Source organism: Crotalus tigris, unplaced genomic scaffold (assembly GCF_016545835.1).
Source record: "Crotalus tigris isolate CLP2741 ecotype Arizona unplaced genomic scaffold, ASM1654583v1 scf7180000023627.613776, whole genome shotgun sequence".
Taxonomy (NCBI): domain Eukaryota; kingdom Metazoa; phylum Chordata; class Lepidosauria; order Squamata; family Viperidae; genus Crotalus; species Crotalus tigris.
Window position 1 is genome coordinate 281,884 of NW_024100088.1, and position 21,962 is coordinate 303,845.

At 37.3% G+C, this 21,962-nt stretch overlaps 1 protein-coding gene across 2 annotated transcripts; it reads left to right on the top strand.

Moving 5' to 3' along the window:
• The first annotated feature begins 371 nt into the window (after nucleotides 1–371).
• On the top strand, nucleotides 372–10,003 carry AKAP17A (A-kinase anchoring protein 17A). 2 transcript variants are annotated; one of them, XM_039320246.1, is made up of 5 exons: nucleotides 372–1,461; nucleotides 2,363–3,506; nucleotides 5,816–5,964; nucleotides 6,711–6,951; nucleotides 8,214–10,003. In XM_039320246.1, exons 2-5 carry the CDS (start codon nucleotides 2,745–2,747, stop codon nucleotides 9,090–9,092), a joined length of 2,031 nt encoding a protein of 676 aa, XP_039176180.1. In that variant the 5' UTR covers nucleotides 372–1,461; nucleotides 2,363–2,744; the 3' UTR covers nucleotides 9,093–10,003. The 2 variants fall into 2 exon arrangements, with proteins under 2 accessions (XP_039176180.1, XP_039176178.1); XM_039320244.1 differs by having other exon boundaries at nucleotides 372–545.
• The last annotated feature ends 11,959 nt before the right edge of the window (nucleotides 10,004–21,962 follow it).

Below are 21,962 nucleotides of genomic sequence, written 5' to 3' on the forward strand. Positions count from 1 at the left end.
AGGACTACCTACCTGTGTAGTAAAGATACCGTATGTATTCAGCATATAGCTTATTCGTGCCACCTAGTGGTTGTCTGAAGTTTTGACGCCAGGTGTATATGGCACTGTTATTCAAAATCTATAACCAAGTTTACAATCTGCATTAATTGCGCCTCTTTCTCCTTCTACCATTTAAACTCTACTGACTTAAAGACACGTTGTATTTTCAAATATTTTAAATATTTTTTTTAAAATATAGACATGAACCACTGCTGAGAGACAACGAGATGCATAGCTGAATAAGAAGCTGTTGGAAAGTTAAAAAAACTCGGCGGATCTACTTCCGGCGCTCTAAGGAACTACTTCCTTTTCCCGACTTTCATTGATCTCCTAAGAGAGCGGAAGTGTTTTTGTTTTGGTGCCGCTGGGTACTGTGGGAAAGCCGGTGTCGTAGGTGCGCCAGCCCGCGGTGCGGGAGCCTAGAGGTGGGAGAGGCCCGAAGGGAGGCAGCTATCGGTTCCTGCTCGTCTGTCAAAGACCGGAGAGCGGGGCCCGTGGGACGTGCGGTATGTCCTTTGTCTTGCGCCCTTCATAGGCAATCGAAGGGCTTCCATCTCCGCGCTGCCCGAGTTAATGGAGAGAACGGAAGTGAACCTCCTGGAGCTTTCTTTCCTACCCGCCTGGAAAAAAAAAAAAAAGCGAGCCGAGCCAGCTGTATTCGGCTTTCCTTGGCCAACTTGCCCCTGCTGGATCCATAGGGAGATGGAACGGCATCAGTGGTCGATTTCCAGCACCTCACTCGGAGTTTGTCTCTCTCCGTTTCTTGAACAATGCTACATTTTATGGGATTCTAACTCAGGGAGATTTGTAGAAGCAGGGCGTCCTGCTGCGAGTCCCGTGGGACTCGGTCGGTAATTGCCTCTTCACAGCGAGCTTCCCTAGCATCAGCTGCTGGTTCGCTTGAAATTCTTGTTTAAAAAAAAAAGTTAATTGTAAAGATGTCTGCTGTGGCCTTTCATCAAACTTAAATAGTTTGCCTTTTTAAAAAATTAATCTGTTTTCCTGTTTGCTATTCTCGGAATAGGAATAGAATAGACAAAGTTGGCTGAGATTTATCTGGCTGGCCATATTCTTTCAATAATTGTATTTCTCGGAGAGTTGAGTGCTGCTGTCTCCAACCTAGCTTTTATGCTGGCATGAATTCTGAGGTCTGAAGTCTGATACATCTAATGCATCACATTTGGGGAGTTGGCCTATGGCAGTTATTTCTACATTTCGGATCCCAGACCTCTTTTTAAATTCAACCTGCCCATAAGGCCCCTTTTAAAGATTATTATATATTTTTTTCACTTTATATCTGCTTTTATAAATTTTGACCTTCAATAGACAGCCACGTATTTGAAAAAAGGAACATGGGGGCAAATTAGGGTTCTCATCTATATGGGTGATGTGTACTCTTCAGATATCTATAGTTCATCCCAGGTAAATATAATACATTGGCCGCATAGACCTTTAATCTGAGTCAGAAAACCTGTGCTTATTTTCCTTTTTTTTTTTTTTTTTTTTTTACAAATGAAGAAGCATTCCATGATGGCTCAATGAAATTTAATTATAAACGCAGTAGAAATTCCTACTGTTCAGGTCCCAACTTAAATGATAACACTTGCTGAGAAGGAAAAGAAATCAAGGCAGGATTTGAACATTTTTTAATTAAAATTATGCAGCAATGGCTACTTTGGGTTGTCTTCTGGCATCTGTAAATAATTATCTTGATTTTGATGTAATTCAACCCTATTTTATTAATATATTGTGACGTAGAATATTCTTCCTCTTATTTAGTTCTTGAAATTTGCTTTTTAATTTTAGTAGCACAATCTTAAGCTTAATTAAGTTAACATAAGCCAATTTTGTGTCTTTTAAGAAGCATTTGTACCTTTAAGTAATTCATTTTGCTGAGGATGTAACTTGATACACATATAAACATAAATTTTGCTCAGTTTAATTTAGAACAAACTTTATCTTGCCCACATATTTTCTTGGAAATGCATATGTATTATTTAGAATCAGATTCTGTTGAATTCACTTATTTCTAGATAAATATGTAAGTCATTGGGATTTAATATAACTTGACTATGCATTTTTGTCCTTAAATGGCTTAAAGTTGTGGCATTTAATTTTTTAAAAAAATTACTTTGCTTTATTATATTTTGTTTTATAAGTTATAATTTTTCATGGAATGTTTGGATTGTGGGTTAAATTGAATGTTTCAAAAAGTGATTTAAAGGTTGTCTAACATCTAAAAGTCTGCTAGGTTTTCATGAACAATTCTATGTTTGATAAAAATTCTGTAAGCCTGTAATTCATCTATTTCATTTTTTCTTAGATTTGTGTTCTTCTGAAAACACTGGAACTCCTCTCTCTTGCTTGTGATCCATCCTGTAATCTGCAATCTGTCTGAGGGCCATAGCTCTAGAAAAAATATTTTCTTTTCTCCTTATAAAAACTAATTCCTCCCATAGCTTTAAAATTCATCTAGAAAATTCATATTTTATGTTTCTTGAGATTGGAATATTCAAGTACATTTTTGCAGACTAGACAGACGTAACAGTAAAAGAAATAGGATCTGTTCTATAACCATCAATGTAATTTTTACAAAACCATTAAGATGAACAGTTATATTAGAAAGAGGACCATTTTTTACCAGTGCCTACAATATAGATAAGCAGCTTACTTTCCTTGCAGGCTTTATTATTATTATTGTAGTTATGGCAGCTGCGACAATAGTTCATGATACTTCTGAAGCTGTAGAGCTTTGTGCTTTGTATGGTTTATACCTTAAGCCCATTACAAAAATGACTATCAGTGTGGCACTTCCACAGTTAAAGCAACCAGGGAAATCCATTTCCAACTGGGAGGTAATGGAAAGACTAAAAGGAATGGTGCATACTCATCAGTTCTCAACACTACGGATTTCTAAAAGCACCATGGATTTCATCCGATTTGAAGGAGAAGTAGAAAATAAGTGTTTAGTTAAATCCTTCCTTGCATGTCTAGATGGCAAAACTATCAAACTTAGTGGCTTTTCTGATATTTTAAAAGTCCGTGCTGCAGAATATAAAATTGATTTCCCTACACGACATGACTGGGATTCTTTTTTCCGTGATGCAAAAGATATGAATGAAACTTTGCCAGGAGAAAGACCAGATACTATCCATTTGGAGGGGTTACCTTGCAAATGGTTTGCATTAAAAGACTCTGGCTCAGAAAAACCAAGTGAAGAAGCTCTCATTAAAGTATTCAGCAAATTTGGAGAAATACGTAATGTGGATATACCAATGTTGGATCCATATAGGGAAGAAATGACTGGCAGAAATTTTCATACATTCAGTTTTGGAGGCCATTTGAATTTTGAAGCCTACGTTCAATATGAAGAATATGCAGGTTTCATCAAGGCTATGAATGCTTTGCGAGGGATGAAGTTGATGTACAAAGGTGAAGATGGCAAAGCGGTGGCTTGCAACATAAAGGTGATGTAGTGCTGAACTCTTCTTCATTTTTGAAAAATCATTCAATTTCAGGCAGGTATTCTGCTAATTTCTGTTCAGAAACTATTTTTCCTCCAAGGGGTAAAAAGAATAAAATGCAACATATTTTAGCAAGTCTTCATAATTACTTATCAAATATGCATATATTAGCTTTCTACAAATAATCAAGCAGGTATCTATTAAATTGCAAGAGATAGTAGAGGGAATTTATAACTTTATAAAGGGTAATGTTCCAAATTCAAATGATAAAGTACATATTACTAAAATATGCTGTCATCAATTAACTATAAGTTTAGGAAATGCAAGTGAATTAAAAAGTATATTTTTCTAAGGATATTTTAAAATACTATTGATAAATATCCATCTTTTAATGAATATAAATCCATTGTGCCATTTGAATATTTGCTTTTTGTATTTTTCCCCCTGTTTACACACTTTACAAGCAAAAGGGAAAAGCACTAATGGCATAATTCAGAAACAATCAACTGTCTTCAGCTAGAAATCAGAACTTATTTATTTCTTCTTCTCATGACTTGCAAGAGAGCTGTCCAAATGATATGATGTTTTTTGGAAAGTCAGAGCAACACTTTTGGCCTCTTTTGGTTAGAGTTGGCTTACACATTGGAGAGGCTTATTTGGTCCTAAAAGCTTTCCATAGCAAAAAAAATGCCCTAATTTTCTTTGAAGACTTTAGAGGTTTTTTGACATGAAGATGGTGCCTTAAATGTTTGTACTCTTAAGGCACTATTTAGTCATCTGAAACTCCCAAAGTTGCAGAAAAGGCAAAATTTCATGTCTCTTACTTCAAGGTTATGTGTTTGTTGTAGGGATACTGTGGTTCTACACCTGGCTCTTGGGTAATTGATGAGTTATGTAGGCTGTATGAAAGTAGACAAAAATAGTTTTATGAAGAGCTGCCTCTAGATGAGATGGGCAGCACATAAATCTAATAAATAAATGAATAGTACTGTTATGTAAGTAGGCATTTCCCTTAGAATAGCTCAGGGGAGTCTCCTTGCAAAATGCACATTTGCCAATAGTTTAAAATTTATATTAGAGACTCGGCTGTGGTAGCGATCACACTTGATTTAGAGGTTACCCTTTCTGTGTTTAGATTGTTTGCAGACATTAATTTGCATGATATGCAGTTCTAAAAAAAATACATATAGTTTTCATTTAATGTTAATTGGGAATGGAAATTCCATTGAATGATAGATATAATCATACGTTAAAAAAAACATGTGACCATGACACTTAGTGACAGCAGTTCTGGCAGTCCTCATTGTATAGCTAAGTGGTCACATGACCAAAACTTGCGACTTATTGCCAGCTTCCACATTGATTTTTCTTGTTGGAAACTGGCAGAGAAGGTTGCAAATAATGATCATAGAATGTTGCAATGCTCATAAATTTGAAGGCCAGTCGTAATTAACGAACAATATTTCAGTGCTAAGTTCAAGCAGTTGTTGAACAAGTGGTCATTAAATGAGGACCATCTGGACTCATTTGCAACTCCCACTAAATTCAACAGAGTTTCTCAAGATAAATGTGCATAAATTTGAAGACAGGTTGTTTGATAGAGCCATACCCATATGTTAAGACCACAATAGCAGGCACATATGGCAGGGCCTTTTCTATAGTGCCCTCAGTCTTAGGTGCATAGTTTTATTAGAGACTTAGCTGCGCTCAAATGGATTGTAAAAGGCAGTACATTTCAATGTATTATTAAATTTCTGGATGGTACTCTGTATGGTTTAATATTTTATTTAAAACTGTTTTTCTTATTTTAGTTGGAATTATATTTGAAGCTGGTTTATTTGATCTACATATAATAAATTTCTATTTCAAATTCCTATTTTACATGACATTGATAATTTAGAAATAGTTCAACATATTTTAAAATATTAGGTTAAAAACTTTTACAGCTATTTTGAATACCATTAAACTAGATGGAGGCTGATGGCACAATTAAAAAAAGAATAAAAAGTGCTCTATTAAAAAAATCAAGGTCTCTTTTTTTCCCACAGTAAATAAATTTATTTGTTAATTTAACTGGTTATAAATATCAAGGGTTATAAATATCAATAGTCATTTATGTAATGGCTATTGATTGAATAGTATTATAATAATACTAAATAATAGGATTATTTTCATAGTATTGTTTAAAATTCTCTGTCCTGATCTGAGTTAGTTCAGTGTAGTACTGTTTTAATCCAGACTCAAATAAATTCTGTACTGATCTGAGGTTCTTAACTTTAATAAAAAAAAAGTTTTTACCTATGTCTGTAAAGGTTTCATTTGATTCCACTAAACACCTGAGTGATGCATCAATTAAGAAACGTCAGCTGGAAAGACAGAAGCTCCAAGAGCTTGAAAAACAAAGAGAAGAGCAAAAACGTAAAGAAAAGGAAGCAGAGGAAAGACAAAAAGAGGAAGAAAGGTAGGTGTCAATCTTTCATAGGAAATATTATAAATACTAGATTATAAACTTTGCCAAATCTTTGCCAAATTTATATGTATATTGGGGGTGGTATGTGTGTTTGTAGACTCTGAAGATATTTCAAAATAATTTATATTTCATGAGATGTATAGGAAAATATATTTTCAGATATTGTAATCTGGCCAGTTACAGATCTAAATTAATATGTTAGAAAAATTCTATGCATATGTCAGCTATCAGCATAATGTACTATTAGCTTTTAACATTAAAATAAAGTAAATCTATCTCAGTAAACGTATCTCAGTGTACCAAATATTTTCTTATACATATAATTAACCTGAGATATTAAATCTAGGTTGATTTCTATCATCCATATGCATGTATTTAAGGTATTATAAAGTTCACTGAGGTCTACTGTTGAACATATTCAGAATACAGAAGCATCCAATCATTTGTAAGGCTAGTTTTGACAATAGTTCCATTGGGATTCCATTTTGTAAGTGGCATGAAAATTGCTCATATTCTTTATTGTTTACGGATGGAGAGATTTAAATAAAATGCAAATTTAAATATAAAATTATGAGAAACACAAAATCTGTATGTTATTTGCAGAAATTAAGGCTGGTAAAACAATTTTACATTGCCTTAACCTTCAAATGAATATGTTTGAATTTCAAATATAAGTAATAGTAGTTTTCTGCTTGAAACATAAACACCTGAAATTGTAACATAATATGCCTTTCTAGGAAACAAAAAGAACTTGAAGAGTTAGAAAGAGAGAGAAAAAGAGAAGAAAAATTGAGGAAGAGAGAGCAGAAACAAAAAGATCGCGAAATACGTCGAAACAAGAAAAGACTTGAAAAACTTCAAGCTGAAGAGCAAAAAAAATTACAAGAAAAAATAAAACTAGAAGAGAGGAAGCTGCTTTTAGCTCAAAGAAATCTTCAGTCCATTAGACTAATTGCTGAATTACTGAGCAGAGCCAAGGTAGCTTTTTTTCTTCAGTTTTTCATAAAAAAATGCCCTGTACTCCAAGAAAAGAATATTTGTAGTGGCATATGTTAAATATGTACTTACAATTTAACTAAAGACATGCATATCATTTGTCAGATGCTTCTGATTTCCTGTTTTTTCCAGTTGTAAAAGTCACTATACCAGTTACTGATTTTTATGTCAGCACTGGGTTTTTTCTCTAGGCTAAATCTCCTGTCTCCCTTTTTCCTTTCTTGTTTAGAGGATTAATATGTCAGTTGTGTTTTCCTATATAACAAAATCAATCCAATTAAAAGTGGAGGGGCAAAAGGGCCAAACATCAGGATTGGATATCAAAGTCCTCTCTCTTCTAGAATTTCCATTGTTTCAGTTTCCTCAACTGTGGTCATCAAAACTACTTGATTGAATACAGTATACAAGAGTTCAACCCATATTATATTAAGGAGTTTTTGGTTAAGAAAACCTAATTTGTCAGCTTCGTAGTATCAGATTGTCCCTACTTTAGAATGTGAATACTATAATGGTATTATATGAAGTATTGAAATTCTAGCAATGCCTTCTAACAATTTTGTCAGGGAGAATAAATCCACTCAGGTAACCTGGTGACATCCCTTGATGGAGATTTCTTAAAATCTCTTCATGTAAACGTATAAGGGGTAAATAAACTTTCAGTCTGATGTCAGAGATTGATTCATGTTAATTCCTAGGCCAGTGATGGCAAACCTTTTAGAGACTGAGTGCCCAAACTGCAACCCAAAACCCACTTATGCATCATCGGGTGCCAGGTGGGTGTGGCCCATTGGGTGGGAGTGACTGCAGTGGTGACAGCAGACTGGGTGGGACTAAAAAGTTCAATCAATTCCAACTTTGCAAGATCTTTTTTTTCTCCGCGAGAAGTTGGAATTGACTGATTGATTGAACCTTTTTTTTTTCCCACAGGGCGGCAGAGGCCTAAAGCGAAAAGGTTTTATAAAGCCCAGCTGAAGGCCTAGGACTGGGGCGACAGCGTGCATGCCCAAAGAGAGGGCTCTGAGTGCCGCCTCTGGCACGCGTGCCATATGTTTGCCACCACTGTCCTAGGCACTGCTTTAGGATGATCTATCTCAGGAGCAATTTAATTTTATTTACACTTTATATAGATCAAAAACTTGTTTTAGATTTACTAAATAAATATGCTTGTTTATTACATTCTTTTTTGAACTTATGCAGTTGATTTTATTATGGAAAGTATTTCTTTTTTTTTTCAATATTGGTAGGTAGTAAAGCTTTTGGAACAGGAACATATTGAGGAAAAAATTCGTCTTCAGCAGTTTGAGGAGAGGAGAAAACTGCAAGAGGCAGAACTCCAACGAGTAGAGGAAGAAAAAGAAAGAGCTCTTGGACTGCAGAGGAAAGAAAGGGAATTGCGAGAGAAATTGCTCAACAACCTTATGAGCAAAAAAATGGAAATAATTCCTGTGAAAAAGTCCGACTCTACTGTAGTGCAGTTTCCCACCTGGAAAAACCTAGCAAGTGTTCCCCATTGCATCACATCTACCTCAGAGCAATCCATCTTGTCTCAACCACTCCACATTTGTCAAAGCAGCATAGCAGCTAATGAAAATTTCCTTCATCCAAAGTACTTAAATGGGAGTGTCCATGAGGAAGGTCTTCAAGACACTATGATCAATATTAACAACAAGGATAAGGTCTCTGACGAAAATAATTTGGGTGTCCTTTCCAGTGTACCTGCAAATCAGCAACACAACAGCACATTGGATCATGAGAAGATCCTTTATAAGAACTCCCTCATAGAACACGGCAAATGCAACAGAGAGCCAAGCAAGGGGAGAAGTCATTCATACAGAGACAGTGACGTTTGTAATCACCAGAGCAAAAATAAAATTGAAAAAAGCAGACACAGAAAAGACTTAAGTAGTGAGGATGAGAAATGCAGAAAAGATAGGCACCCTTATAAAAAACACTCTAGAAAGAGTAGTAGTCCTCATCAGAGGAGCCCAAATTTGGAATATACACAACAGAGGCAGACATTTAGTAGCAACCGATACCAGGATAAAAGAAACCACAGCCATAAGAGAACCGGGAAGAAACAGAAACATCTGAAGAGATCTTTGAGCAACCAAAGAAGTAGGTAATAGAGGAGTTATCTTTTTCTAAGGGCTATTTTGGAAAAAGAACTGCAGTAATCTCTGCTTTGCCTATCTCGCAGAGAGAAAGGAAATTGAATTTTTTACTTGAATGATTTGCAGAATTAAAGAATTCATAACTACTCTTTTCAAAACATCTTTTTGTGACTTAATTGTCAATGGTTTCTTAGCTGTCAATTTTTATTGTTGCTCACGTTGAAACCGTGATAGCCAGATTAGTTTCACTTATTTCTAGTATCCAGTTCTTTTTATTGGTAATGACTGTAATCATAGCAGTTTCTGTTTAGAAATCGGCATGTATTCTAATACAGTTCTAATAAGAACTGTAAACTCGATGAGTTACTACATACTTGATTCGTTAGAACTCAGTAATTCCATGCAGGACTTTATGCTATCTCAACAGGTGCTAGATGCAACCATATTTTTATATAGTGCTGTGATGCCTTCTTCGCTATTTTTGCCAACTGCATTATTTCCTGACCTTGAAGGTCATGATGTTTATTCTTTTACATGTTTTGAAGCTCTGTTACATTTCAAAGCAATATCCAACATTTGGATGGGAAGGGTACTTCCAAAAAAGTAGATTACAAAATTTTTGATGTATCAGTATTTGATTTTTTTCCCTATAAATGGAGTTTTGAGGCATCTATATTTGAAGAAGGGCCTTTCAGCTAAGTAATATATATGTGTGTGATGTTCAGGTTCAAAGTTATATTTTCTCCTTTTAAAATATCTTTGCTTCAAGAAATGAAGCTCAGGAATTTCCCCAAAATATTTTCATAGTGCAAACCAGCTTTCTTACCATTTAATGGTAAAACTGCAAAAGCCATTGCCAGTGAATACAAACTGCTTTGTATTTGTGTCTGGAAATAATAAAGATCTATACATACTTCATTAAATCTGACTTTGTTTGTGTTTGAAGTATTATTGACTTCTATAGAATGCTTAACATAAATTTGAAATTTGCTGTATTTGCTTTACTGTATTTGCTTTACTGTATTTGCTGTATTTGCTTTATTGTATTTGTAAAATAGAGTTGCAGAGTCTGGCATTGGGGCTGCACTTAATTATGAAAATGGTTTTGGCTTGCAGGGTCTCCTGGATTTTAGAAATGATGTCATTGGATGGGGAGGTCAGATGTTAATTCTGTGAGAATTAATTAAGCTGCTGAAAACCAGTCATTTGGCAGCATAATCTAAAAACTGAGAACTATTAAAATCAGAGGTCTCTATCCAAAGAACACATCAAGGAGTATGAAAAGGAAAAGCAAGGGCAATGGCAGCATGTCACACAAAGAAGAAAAAAATATGAGAAGATAGTCCCTGCCTTCTCTAGAATTGCGCAATTGATTTCATAACCTCTCCCAGGAAGTACACACACAAACATCTGAAGAAAGGACTTCATTAGGTGTTCCAGTGATGATAAGTAAAGTAGCTCAGACTTCCCAAAGGAAAAATGGGGCTGATCGATAAAGGTTCTGAAGGCTAAAATCGTATAACGAACAATTGAGGGAGCTAGGTATTTCTATTAAAGAGAAGGATTACGGGTTATTAGCATATGGCATTGTTAATTAGCCAGAAGCTACAATAATTTTTTATTTTTCCAAACTCTCCCCCATACATATACCGTAATACTTATCAGATATTAACATACATTCCTTCCACACTCACATACAGATACTTTTAACAAAATGAAATAAATACATACATATAACTTTGGTGTTGCTCGCCCATTTCCCCTTTCACCGTATCCACACTCCTTCTTCTTTACCTTCTTTCTCCCTTTCTTTCTTCCCTACTTCCCTCTTCTTCCTCTCCTCTCCTTCACCACTCTCCTCCCCTTTCCTTTTCCTCCAACCTTCCTACTTCCTTCTCCCCTCCTTTACTCTTTTCTCTCTCCTCTCCTTTCTTCATCCCTCTTCAGATACAATTCAGGGGTAATGTCCGAGCAACTCCTCTCTCCAAATTTCCCTATCTGTATTATATACAATAAGATTAATACTTCTATTTATCTAACCTTCTCGGTATATATTTCTATAAACATTTATACAGCCTGCAGTTATTCAATACTGTGTCGCCTGGGTCTCCCTCCTTATCTGCTCCTTCTTCCATCTAAATTGATGTTAACTATCTTTTAACTGTATTCTCTTTTCAGTCAATCATAAAAAGTTCCCCAAATTTCATAGTAGTCTGACTCTGTCTTAGTTGTTTAATTGTCATTGTTAGTCTATTCATTTCTGCACATTCCATTATTTTGCCAATCACCTCTCCCTCTGGGGGGGGGGGCTTTCAGTGCTTTCCAATTTTGTGCAAACATAATCCTGGCTGCCGTAATTACATGAATAATTAAATATGTTTTTTCTTTATTGTATTTCTCTGGTAGGATACCCAACAGGAATATTTCTGGTCTTAGTTCTATCCGTTGTTGTATCATCTTTTCTACCCATGTTCTAATTATATTCCAATAAGTTTTAGCTTCTACACATGTCCACCACATATGGTAGAAGGAACCTGGTATCTGATGACATTTCCAAAATTTCATAGACCTGTCCTTAAACATTTTAGCTAATCTTTCAGGAGACATGTGCCATCTGTAAAACATGTTGTACGTATTTTCTTTATACGCAGTCGCCATTGTCAATTTATAGTTTCTTTCCCATAATTGCTGCCATCTATCTAATTCAATTGTGTATCCAAAATTCCTTATCCATTTTATCATTGTCTCTTTCACTTGTTCCTTCTCTAACTCCATATGTAGTAGATAACTGTACATTTTTTAATCCATTTTTCTTCCGTTCCTGTGAGTATTTCATCTAACTCTGTTGTCGCCAAATTAACACCATCTATTTTAACATCTTTTTCATATCTAGATTGTATTTGCGTTCTTGTGTACCATCCATCTTTATTCCTTGTTCCTCTAATTGTTGTTTGGTTTTCAACTCCCCCATATCTGTTAATAAGTCTTTATATCTTATAATGTTTCCCATGTTAAACATATTGGGATGTATTAACACCTCCATAGTTGAGAGCCAATTTGGAATCTTCAAATAATAATTTCTCTTTACTTTCTCCCAGACAACAAATAAAGAGTTCCTTATATAGTGTCTCTGGAAATAGTTACGTATTCTGTTTTTTCCATACCATATGAAAGCATGCCATCCCAACTGTAAATCATGTCCCTCTAATGTCAATAATCTTGTATTCCTCAGTAAGATCCATTCTCTCATCCATGATAATGCTGCAGCCTGATAGTACAATTCCCAATTAGGTAGACCAACCCACCTCTCAATCTTGTATCTTGTAACATTTTTAGTTTAATTCTTGCCTTTTTTCCTTGCCAAATATATTTCAAGATTATTTTATTAAGCCCTTCAAAATATTTCTTTTCTAATCTTATTGGTATTGTTGTAAACAAGAACAATAATTGTGGTAATATATTCATTTTGATTATCGCAATCCTTCCCATTAATGATAGTTGTACATTTTTCCATTTATCCAAATCTACTTCAATTTGTCTTTTCAATTTATGATAATTACCCTCTTTAATTGTTGTGCATCTTGCTGTCAGGTGGATCCCTAAATATTTTACCTTCTTTACAATCTGTATATCTAATTTTCCCACCAGTTCTTTTTTTTGTTTTTCAGTAATATTTTTCACTAACATTTTGGTTTTATCTTTATTAATTTTCAATCCAGCTACCTCATCATATTTTTCTATTTGTTCTATTAATACAGGTCCTGTCTCTAATGGTTCCTCCAAAATAAATACTAAATCGTCTGCGAATGCTTGTAGCTTATATTCTTCCCTCTTAATTTTCATCCCTTTTATGTCATTCTGTCTTATACGTCTATTTAATACTTCTAATGTCAGAACAAACAACAGTGGAGATAGGGGACAGCCCTGTCTTGTTCCCTTCATAATGTTGATCTTCTCAGTCATATCTCCATTTATCATTACTTTGGCTGATTGCTTATTACAAATTGTTCTGATTACATTTATAAATTTCTCCCCACAATCCATAGTCTGTAATTGGCTTATCATGAATTGCCAGTTCACATTGTCGAATGCCTTCTGAGCGTCCAGGAACACCAATGCCATCTGTTTCTCGGAATGTGTTTCATAATATTCTAGTGTATTCAATATAATTCACATATTGTCTCTAATCTGTCTTTTGGGTAAGAAGTCATTTTGATCCGATTGTATAAATTCATTTAAAAACTTTAAGTCTTTCCGCCATTATTGATGCAAATATTTTGTAGTCCACATTCAGTAGGGAAATCGGCCTGTAGTTCTTTATTTTCTGTGTTTCCATTTCTTCCTTTGGTATGAGAGTAATAAGAGCTTCGGACCACGAATCTGGTATCTTAGCTTCAGAAAGAAGTTCATTATAAAGTTCCAACATTACATTACCTAGTACTTCCTGCAATGTCTTATATAGCTCTGCTGGTAGTCCATCCGGTCCTGGTATTTTACCATTTTTTTTGTCTGTTGATTGCTTCTATTCCATCATTGTTATTTCCCCTTCTAATAGCTTTTTAAATTTCTCCGGCATTTTAGGTATCTCTGTTTCTTCCAAAAAATGTTTTATCCTATCATCTGAAACTGTTTGTTGCTTGTATAGGTTCTCATAATATTCCCAGATTATTTTTTTCTTTTCTTCATTTCGATGTTGTAAAATCCCCTCAGCATCTTCCAATTGTTTAATCCATCTCTTCTCTTTCTCCTTTTTAATTTTATATGTCAACCATCTCCCTGGTTTGTTTGCATGCTCAAAAAAGGTTTGCTTAGCTGCCTTTATTTTCATTGCCACTTCTTCATTTTCTAGTAAGTTCATTTTATGTTTGTTCAGTTCCATTAAATTTTTAATCTTTTTGTTTTGTGTATCTTTCTGTAATTCTTTCTCAAGTATCTTATATTCTTCCTCCAGTTTTCCCTTATTTTGTCTTTTATGTTTGTTCTTTTTCCCCAAATAAGTGATAGCAAGACCTCTCAGGTATGCTTTCGCCGTATCCCAAACATTTTGAAGTGAAGTATCTTCTTTTTTGTTTTCCTTAAAAAAGAAAAGTATTTCTTTTTTCATATATTGCTGAAAATACTTTTCATTCAATATAGTTTGGTTTAATGTCCATCTTGTTCTCTTTTTTTGTCCGTTCCATATGATTGTCACTGGGTTGTGATCCGCCCATGTGCTTGTTTCTATGGCTATATTTTGTAAGTTTGTAAATAAATCTGTTGACATCCATGTCATATCAATTCTTGACCAGGAATTGGTCTGTTAGAATAGAACGTATATTGTTTCTTTGCCGGATATTTCTCTCTCCAAGCATCAAGTATATTTAATTCATCCACCATATTATAGAAGGATTTAGGAAGTGTTCTTCTTAGAGTCTTATTTTTTTTTGTATTATAATCCAACTCAGGCTTTACAATAGCATTAAAATCTCCAATCATACATATGCTTTCATATTCCAGTTCTATTATTTTCTTATGTAATTTTAGATAAAAATTCTCTTGATTTTCATTTGGAGCATAAATTGCTACCAATAATGATTTTTTACAGTTCATAATTACTTCTACCATTAAGATTCATCCTTCTTCATCTGAATATATCAATTTAGTTTGTATTGTTTTCTGAATATATAATGCCACACCTCTTTTACTCTGGTCTGCAAGTGAGGTGTTTAATTCTCCCAATTTTGGATATTCTAATAAATTTTTATGTTGTTTCCTAATATGAACTTCTTGTAAACAAATTATGTCCATTTTTAGTTTTCCTAGTTTATTTAGTGTTCTTTTCCTTTTTATGGTCGAATTTAATCCATTTATATTTATCGAGATTATTTTTATCTCTTCTTCCATGATTATTTATTTAAGGTTTTAGCTGATCTCATTACTCTCATCTCTCTTTGCTCTTTTGCCTCTTTTGTCCTTACTCCTTCTACCAATGCCCTTTCCTCCTGTTCTTTACTATACTCACTCTGTTGTTTCTCTATCTGATCTCCTTGATGTCTAATTCCTCTTTCCCTTCTCAGCCTTTCTTCTTCTTGCTGTCCAAATAGTGATCATAAAAAAGCTCTGCTTTCTCTAATGTGTCTAGTCTGTGTCTCTGTTCTTGCCAGTTTACCATTACTCCTTCTGGTATTAACCATCTAAAATTTATCCCTTTCTCAATTAAGACTTTTGTCAAAAATTGATACTCCTTTCTCAAGTCTCTTACTCTTCTTGGAATCTGCTTTAATATCACTATCTCTCTTCCTTTATATTTTATTGTGACATTTCTCAGTTTCTGTAATATATCTGCCCTTAATGCTTTTTTAGTAAACCTTATATGGACCTCTCTAGGAAGCTTATTTCTCGTTGCATATCTAGTATGTATTCTAAATGTCTCATCTATATCATTAATTATCTTTTCCTTGCTTTCCTCTAGTGCGTCTGCTAATATTTCAGCCATCACGTCCACTAAATTCTCTCCCTTTTCTTCTTCAACATTTTGGAATCTTAAGTAATAATCAGCTCTATCCATCTCTAGATAGATAATCGTTTTTTCCTGGTTCCTATCTGTTAATGTCAGTCGATTGTCCATCTCCTCTACTCTCTTATCCATTAATTCAATTTTCCCTTCCACTTGTTGCAGTCTTTGTTCAATGCAATTTCATTGACTGCCATGATACTAGCTTTGGTGTAGGAAAAGCTTGTGTACTTTCCATTGTGCACCATAAGAGAGCAAGCTGGCTTCGTACCAGAAAGAAAGACAAGCGGCTCTTCCTATAGTGCCATTCAGGCCTACTCCCTTCTCGGAGCCATCTCGTAAATGGGCACTGCAACTGGGAAGGTTCAGAGGGCATTCTGACTGACTGCGCAGAGCACCAGCTCGTCCCCCCCTCCACCAAAGTGGTACCTATTTTATCAACAACAACAACAATAATAATAAGTTGGAAGGGACCTTGGTGGTCACCTAGTCCACCCCCCCTGCTCAAGCAGGAAACCCTATACATTTCAGACAAATGGCTGTCCAGTCTCTTCTTAAAAACTTTCAATGTTGGAGCATTCAAAGCTCTGGAGGCAAGTTATTCCACTGGTTAATTATAAATGCAGTTCCATTGAGGACCACACGCTGAGTATGGCCGGTCAGCCAGCTACAATCCATCTGGTGGTGATGCTGTCTAACCCACATTTTTCTATCTTATCAAGTAGTAGGTTGTGGTCTACTTTATCAAATGCCTTACTGAAGTCTAAGTAAATTATGTCCATAGCATTCCTCTGGTCCACTAATTTTGACACCTAGTCATAGAATGCAATAAGATTTGTCTGGCATGATCTGTTTTTGACAAACCCATGTTGGCTTTTGGTAATGACTTTTTTTTGCCTCTAGGTGTTCGCTGATTCATTGCTTGATTATCTTTTCCAGAATCTTCCCAGGTATTGAGGTCAGGATGATAGGTCTGTAGTTTCCTGGATTCATTTTTTTTCCCTTTTTTGAAGATGGGAACTACATCAGCTCTTTTCCAGTCTGGTAGTTCCCCAGTGCTCCAGGATCTTTGAAATACATATAGTTCAATGGTTCTGAGATCACACCTTCCAGTTCCTTCAGAACCTTGGGGTGTAATCCATCTGGTCCTGGTGATTTGAACTCATCTAGGGTGGACGGGCTCATTTACCATTTTCTTGCCTATTTTAACATGTTTCTAATCTGCTTTTTACGGTACTGTTTTTGATGGTTGGACTGTTTTTTCCCTTTGTGTAAAGACGGGTGCAAAAAACGAGTTAAGAAATTCTCCCTGTTGCTTGTCACCTTCTTGCCACTAATGGACTAATCATTTTCTTAACATCTACTTGCCTAGAACATACTTTCAAACTGTTAGGTGGACAGAAGCTGAGGCGAGTTACCAGAACCACTGGAGCAGAAACCATCTCCAGCATCATTAAGCCACTGAGCCACCCCACCTCTTATAAGATTAGGGGTGATAGGATAGCTGTCTTCCTGTACTTGAGGGGCGGTCACAGAGAAGAGAAGATTGACTTATTCCAAAGTACCAGAGAGCAGGAGAAGAAGTAATGGGTGGAAGCTTGTTAAAAAAAGATTGAACCTAGAATGCAGGAGAATATGTAATTATAATTTCCTTCTATTTCCAATAATTTCTAGAGTTTCTTTTAAATAGGCCCTTTAGATTCTATAAGGTAGAAAATTTGTTACCACTTGGTAGCAGTGCAGCTGCAGATAGTTTTCTTTGTGCCAACCAAGCTCTCTGCACTTCTCAACTTACTATTTTAAAGATACTCTAATATTTTCTAAAATTAAGTTGGAGATCTAAGCACCAACCACTGTTAGAAAATGAAAATATGAGTGGCAGCAGCATATGGTTTAATTTGTAAATATACCTTCAAGTCTATAAAAAGATGGACATACAGCAGAGCTGATTACATCCTGAGGACCTAAAGAGAGTATTAGGGAGCAGTTTATCTGACTTGACACAAGCATGCACACGTTGTAACCACTTTGTAAAACTATCTATAACAGTGATGGCGAACCTTTTAGAGACTGAGTGCCCAAACCACAACCCAAAACCCACTTATTTATCGCAAAGTGCCAGGGCCGCATCAGCATTGTGGTGTCTTCATGGGGCGGCAGGGAGGTGCCTCTGACTGCTGCCTCTGGCACGCAAAAACCAGGGGCACAAAATGGGCCATCGTGCTGCAAGGCACAAAAACAGCCATGATGTGGGGTGCAGATACAAGATACCATGCAAGAACGGGGCAGGGCTAGTGAGTATCGCGCAGGCACTAGCCCTGCCCCATTTGCAGCACGTGCGTGCTCATGGCCCTGTGCATGCATGCATGCATGTAAAATGCTTCCCCCTCCCTTTTCTTCCAGTCCACCAATCAACAATGGTTGGTGACTGTTCTACCACCTCTACTCGAGCTTGCTAGTTGGCCGCTTCGCCTCCTTTGTGCTGGGTGGGGGTCCTGCTCTGGATGGCAGTGGTGGCCTGATGCACCTGCTGCTGGCAGTGTGTGTGCCAACAGAGAGGGCTCTGAGTGCCGCCTCTGGCACACGTGCCATAGATTCGCCACCACTGATCTATAACATTATCTAAACGTATCTTCCACCCCAAGAAAATTGCTTATTGCCAATAGAGGTCTGCTTTTGAGCGGCAATAATGTAATATATGGGATCAAAGCATGTTCTGATTTTCTTGGCTGAAAAATTTTCACAGTTTTAAAATTTGTGGAATTCTGGAAGCTTTTTGTGGGAGAGGAGCCAAAAGAATTTTCATGTGTTTAAAACAGTCCAGCACTCAACACTTTGTATGTGTCTTCAAACTTCTATAATGTTGAATATTGTACCATCATAAGATTATCCAACTTTTTATTATTATTATTGTTGTTATTATTATTATTATGTTGCAGTCTGAAGGAAGAGTCGGAGCATTCCTACTATATTCCCAGAAGCTAATTCTGAGATCTTGAAGTGGTTTAAGAAAGAGCCAAGTGGTTGCTAGTGGTTAAAGTGTATCCTAACACTTTATTCAATGTTACATTCATGCTGCTGCTTCAAATCAAATATTCATATTCCTGATAACAGTATTGCTGCTCTTTTTGTTTTTTAAAAGGATTAATTTTTTAATTTAAACTGTTCAAGCTTTCTTATTTACTTTTAACCTAATTAACCTCTAGTGAACAAATCATTATGTACTAGAAAGATTTTTCTTTCATTTTCATATCTGGCTTTCAGATAAAAAGTGCTATTAATACAAGTGCAATTTTGAATGCCTAATGAATAAATGAATAAACTTTCCAAGAGTCATCAGAATACCAGTATTATTTCACATAGTTATCTACTGTGTAAAACAATTCTACAAAGCTAATTGATGCAGTAATTCTAATACTATCCTGACAATAATACAGATTTGAACATAGCAACAAAAAGATGGTTAAGGGCAAAGATCCTGATGGTCTGTCATGGAAGATCCTGATGGTTTGCCAGGTTATTATGCTTACAAATTGAAAGTATGCAACATTGTATAAATTACTTTTGAATCTCAATGTTTATCAGCTTGTGACTATCCTGAAGTACTGGGGAACTACCAGAGGACTGGAAAAGAGCTGATGTAGTTCCCATCTTCAAAAAAGGAAAAAAATGGATCCAGGAAATTACAGACCTATCAGCCTGACCTCAATACATGGGAAGATTCTGGAAAAGAAAATCAAACAATGAATCAGCGAACACCTAGAGGCAAACAAAGTCATTACTAAAAGCCAACATGGGTTTGTTAAAAACAGATCATGCCAGACAAATCTTATTGCATTCTTTGACCAAGTGACAAAATTAGTGGATCAGAGGAATGCTGTGGATATAATTTGCTTGGACTTCAGTAAGGCATTTGATAAAGCAGATCACAACCTACTACTAGATAAGATAGAAAAATGTGAGTTAGACAGCATCACCACCAGATGGATTTGTAGCTGGCTGACCAGCTGTACTCAGCGTGTGGTCCTCAATGGAACCACATCTACATTGAGGGAAGTGTGCATTGGGGTGCCCCACGGCTGTTTTCTGGGCCCAGTCCTCTTCAACATCTTTATCAATGATTTGGATGAGGGGATAAATGGGGAACTCATCAAATTTGCGGATCACATCAAGCTGGCAGGAATAGCCAACACTCCAGAAGACAGGCTTAAGATACAGGAGGACCTGGACAGACTTGAACACTGGGCCCATCAAGAGGGGTCCATTGTGGACTCGGGGACTTCCACCCCTCCAAAGTATGCTGGCTTGGACTTAGAGGGTCCAGCCAGCCAGCAGCTGGGTGGGTCAACCGGGTATTTGGGGCAGCAACGTCCTGGCCTGCCTAGCCTGGTAGGTGAGCAGGTGGGCCAGGCAATCTCTCCGGGCCTTAGAAGGTCGCAGCGAGCCAAGTGCCCACCCAAACATCTGAGAGACTTTGTGAGGTTGCTGTCAAATCATGTTTCAACGCTGAAAATATTGTATATTCTTCCTTTGACAATATGCAGAACTGTCTGGTATTTTTGAGGTTAATACAGAGCAGAAAGGGGGTGGGGGCAAAATCAGGGGAAAGAAAGAGGAAGGAAACCTTTGACCTTCACACTAATTGGATAATGTGATATATGACAGCTAATTTAGGGAGGGAACATGCAGATAATTTAACTGCTCAGAGGAAGAGAACTTAGATCTTAGCATAAAACTTCGTTATGCCTATGCTGACATTTTGAAGCAATAAAAGACTATTAGGGAAATCAATGCCTGGAAGTTCTTTGAAGTGTTTCATTAGCCGGAACGATCTCAATCTTTTTCAAACGACCTGGGGTCCTGAATCCCATCCACTGCCTCTAGGCTTGAGAGGAGCTGGTAAAGATTTGGGGAAGATGTCATTATGGAGAAAGAAAGATTGCCTGAGGCAAGCCCCCTGGCTGCAACAGTTTCCCCAGGGGGGGGGGAGCGACAGCCGGCAAGCCGGGGGAGAGAGGAATTTGGCAGATTTCCCAGCCGAGAGCAAAGACTTCAAAAGCAGAAGGGAGAGATAACAGAGTTGTGGGTGAGTCACTGGAAAGATTTCAAAACTCAGAGATGAAACCCAGAAATCAATTCCTACAGAGAAAAGCCTACAGCCCTTCCATTGCAGATGTCCCTGCCAGGGACTCCAGCCCTGAAGAGAGTGGGAATCCCAGAGTGAGTCCTCTGCAGCAATGGGGAGATTGGGTTCCCCAGCAGGTGGCTGATCCATGTCCTCTGAACTTGCCACAGCTAATAGAGGCCTTGCAATACCTTGGGGTGGTACAGAAGCCAGGAGATCAGCAGCTGGTGGGAGAACAGCCACAGCAAGGAGATTGGCCACAGCACCCAAACATGCAACCCCTGAGCATAAATCTGCAGCCAGGATGGGGCCAACAGCAACTGGGGGAACCACATCAACTGCAGAGGGCCCAGCAGCCATTGGATCAGCAGGCAGGATGGGGCCAACAGCAACTGAGGGTGCCACAACCGCGGAGACTAGACCAGCAACCAGGGTGGGGCCAGCAACAACAGCCCCAGTGGGGGCCCCAACAGCCTGTGTTTGCACAACCCTTCAAAGCAACCTTCGATGGGGACCCAGAGAAGTTGATTTTTTTCCTCAACCAAGTGCATTCTCACTTGAATCGCTGGGCCTATCTCTATCCGGAACCAGGGGCCATGGTTGATGTCATTGCATCCAACTTGGAGAGAGAAGCATCTGAATGGCTGAACAATCTATATAACGAGCAAGCCCCCGAATTGGAAGATCCCCACCTCTTTCTCTTAAGTCTAAGAGAATGATTTAAGGACCCATCCATTGGCCTCAAGGCAGCAGGACAAATTCACAAAATAAAACAAGCCGGGAGGCCTGCCCTGGAGTACGGACGAGAGTTCTGCAAGATAGCAGCTGAACAGAGAGCTGGTCCGGACAATCCCTGATTCAATACTTTGTCGAGGGATTAGATGATCACATCTCTCAGGCCTGCATCTATCGAGAAGTACTTGATCGGCTACAGAAATGGTACCAGACAGCCGTGAAGCTAGATGTTAAGCTCTCTCGCTATAAAAAGCCTCCCCCACATGAACCCGAGCAGCAACCAGAGCTACCTGGACAGCAATCACCCCCCCATGAAAGCCTTCAACTACTGCAATGGCTGAGAGACCCAGACCATCTACACGCCCTTCCTTCAAGTGTTTCCAGTGTGGACAAGGAGGACATTGAGCAGCCACCTGTCCAGTCCCCTACCCCTGACTGTGGAGCAGACCAGAACCAGCAATGCGAAAGAAACCTGCTCAGCGGCTAACGAGAGAAAAATCCAACCAACTCATGCAGGAACCTGTCGCCC

Excerpts from the sequence above, each read along its gene's own strand:
- AKAP17A (XM_039320246.1), top strand. The coding sequence starts at position 2,745 with ATGGCAGCTGCGACAATAGTTCATGATACTTCTGAAGCTGTAGAGCTT. Across the intron at positions 3,507-5,815 it reads CGGTGGCTTGCAACATAAAG|GTTTCATTTGATTCCACTAA; the intron begins GTGATGTAGTGC and ends ATGTCTGTAAAG. Across the intron at positions 6,952-8,213 it reads AATTACTGAGCAGAGCCAAG|GTAGTAAAGCTTTTGGAACA; the intron begins GTAGCTTTTTTT and ends CAATATTGGTAG.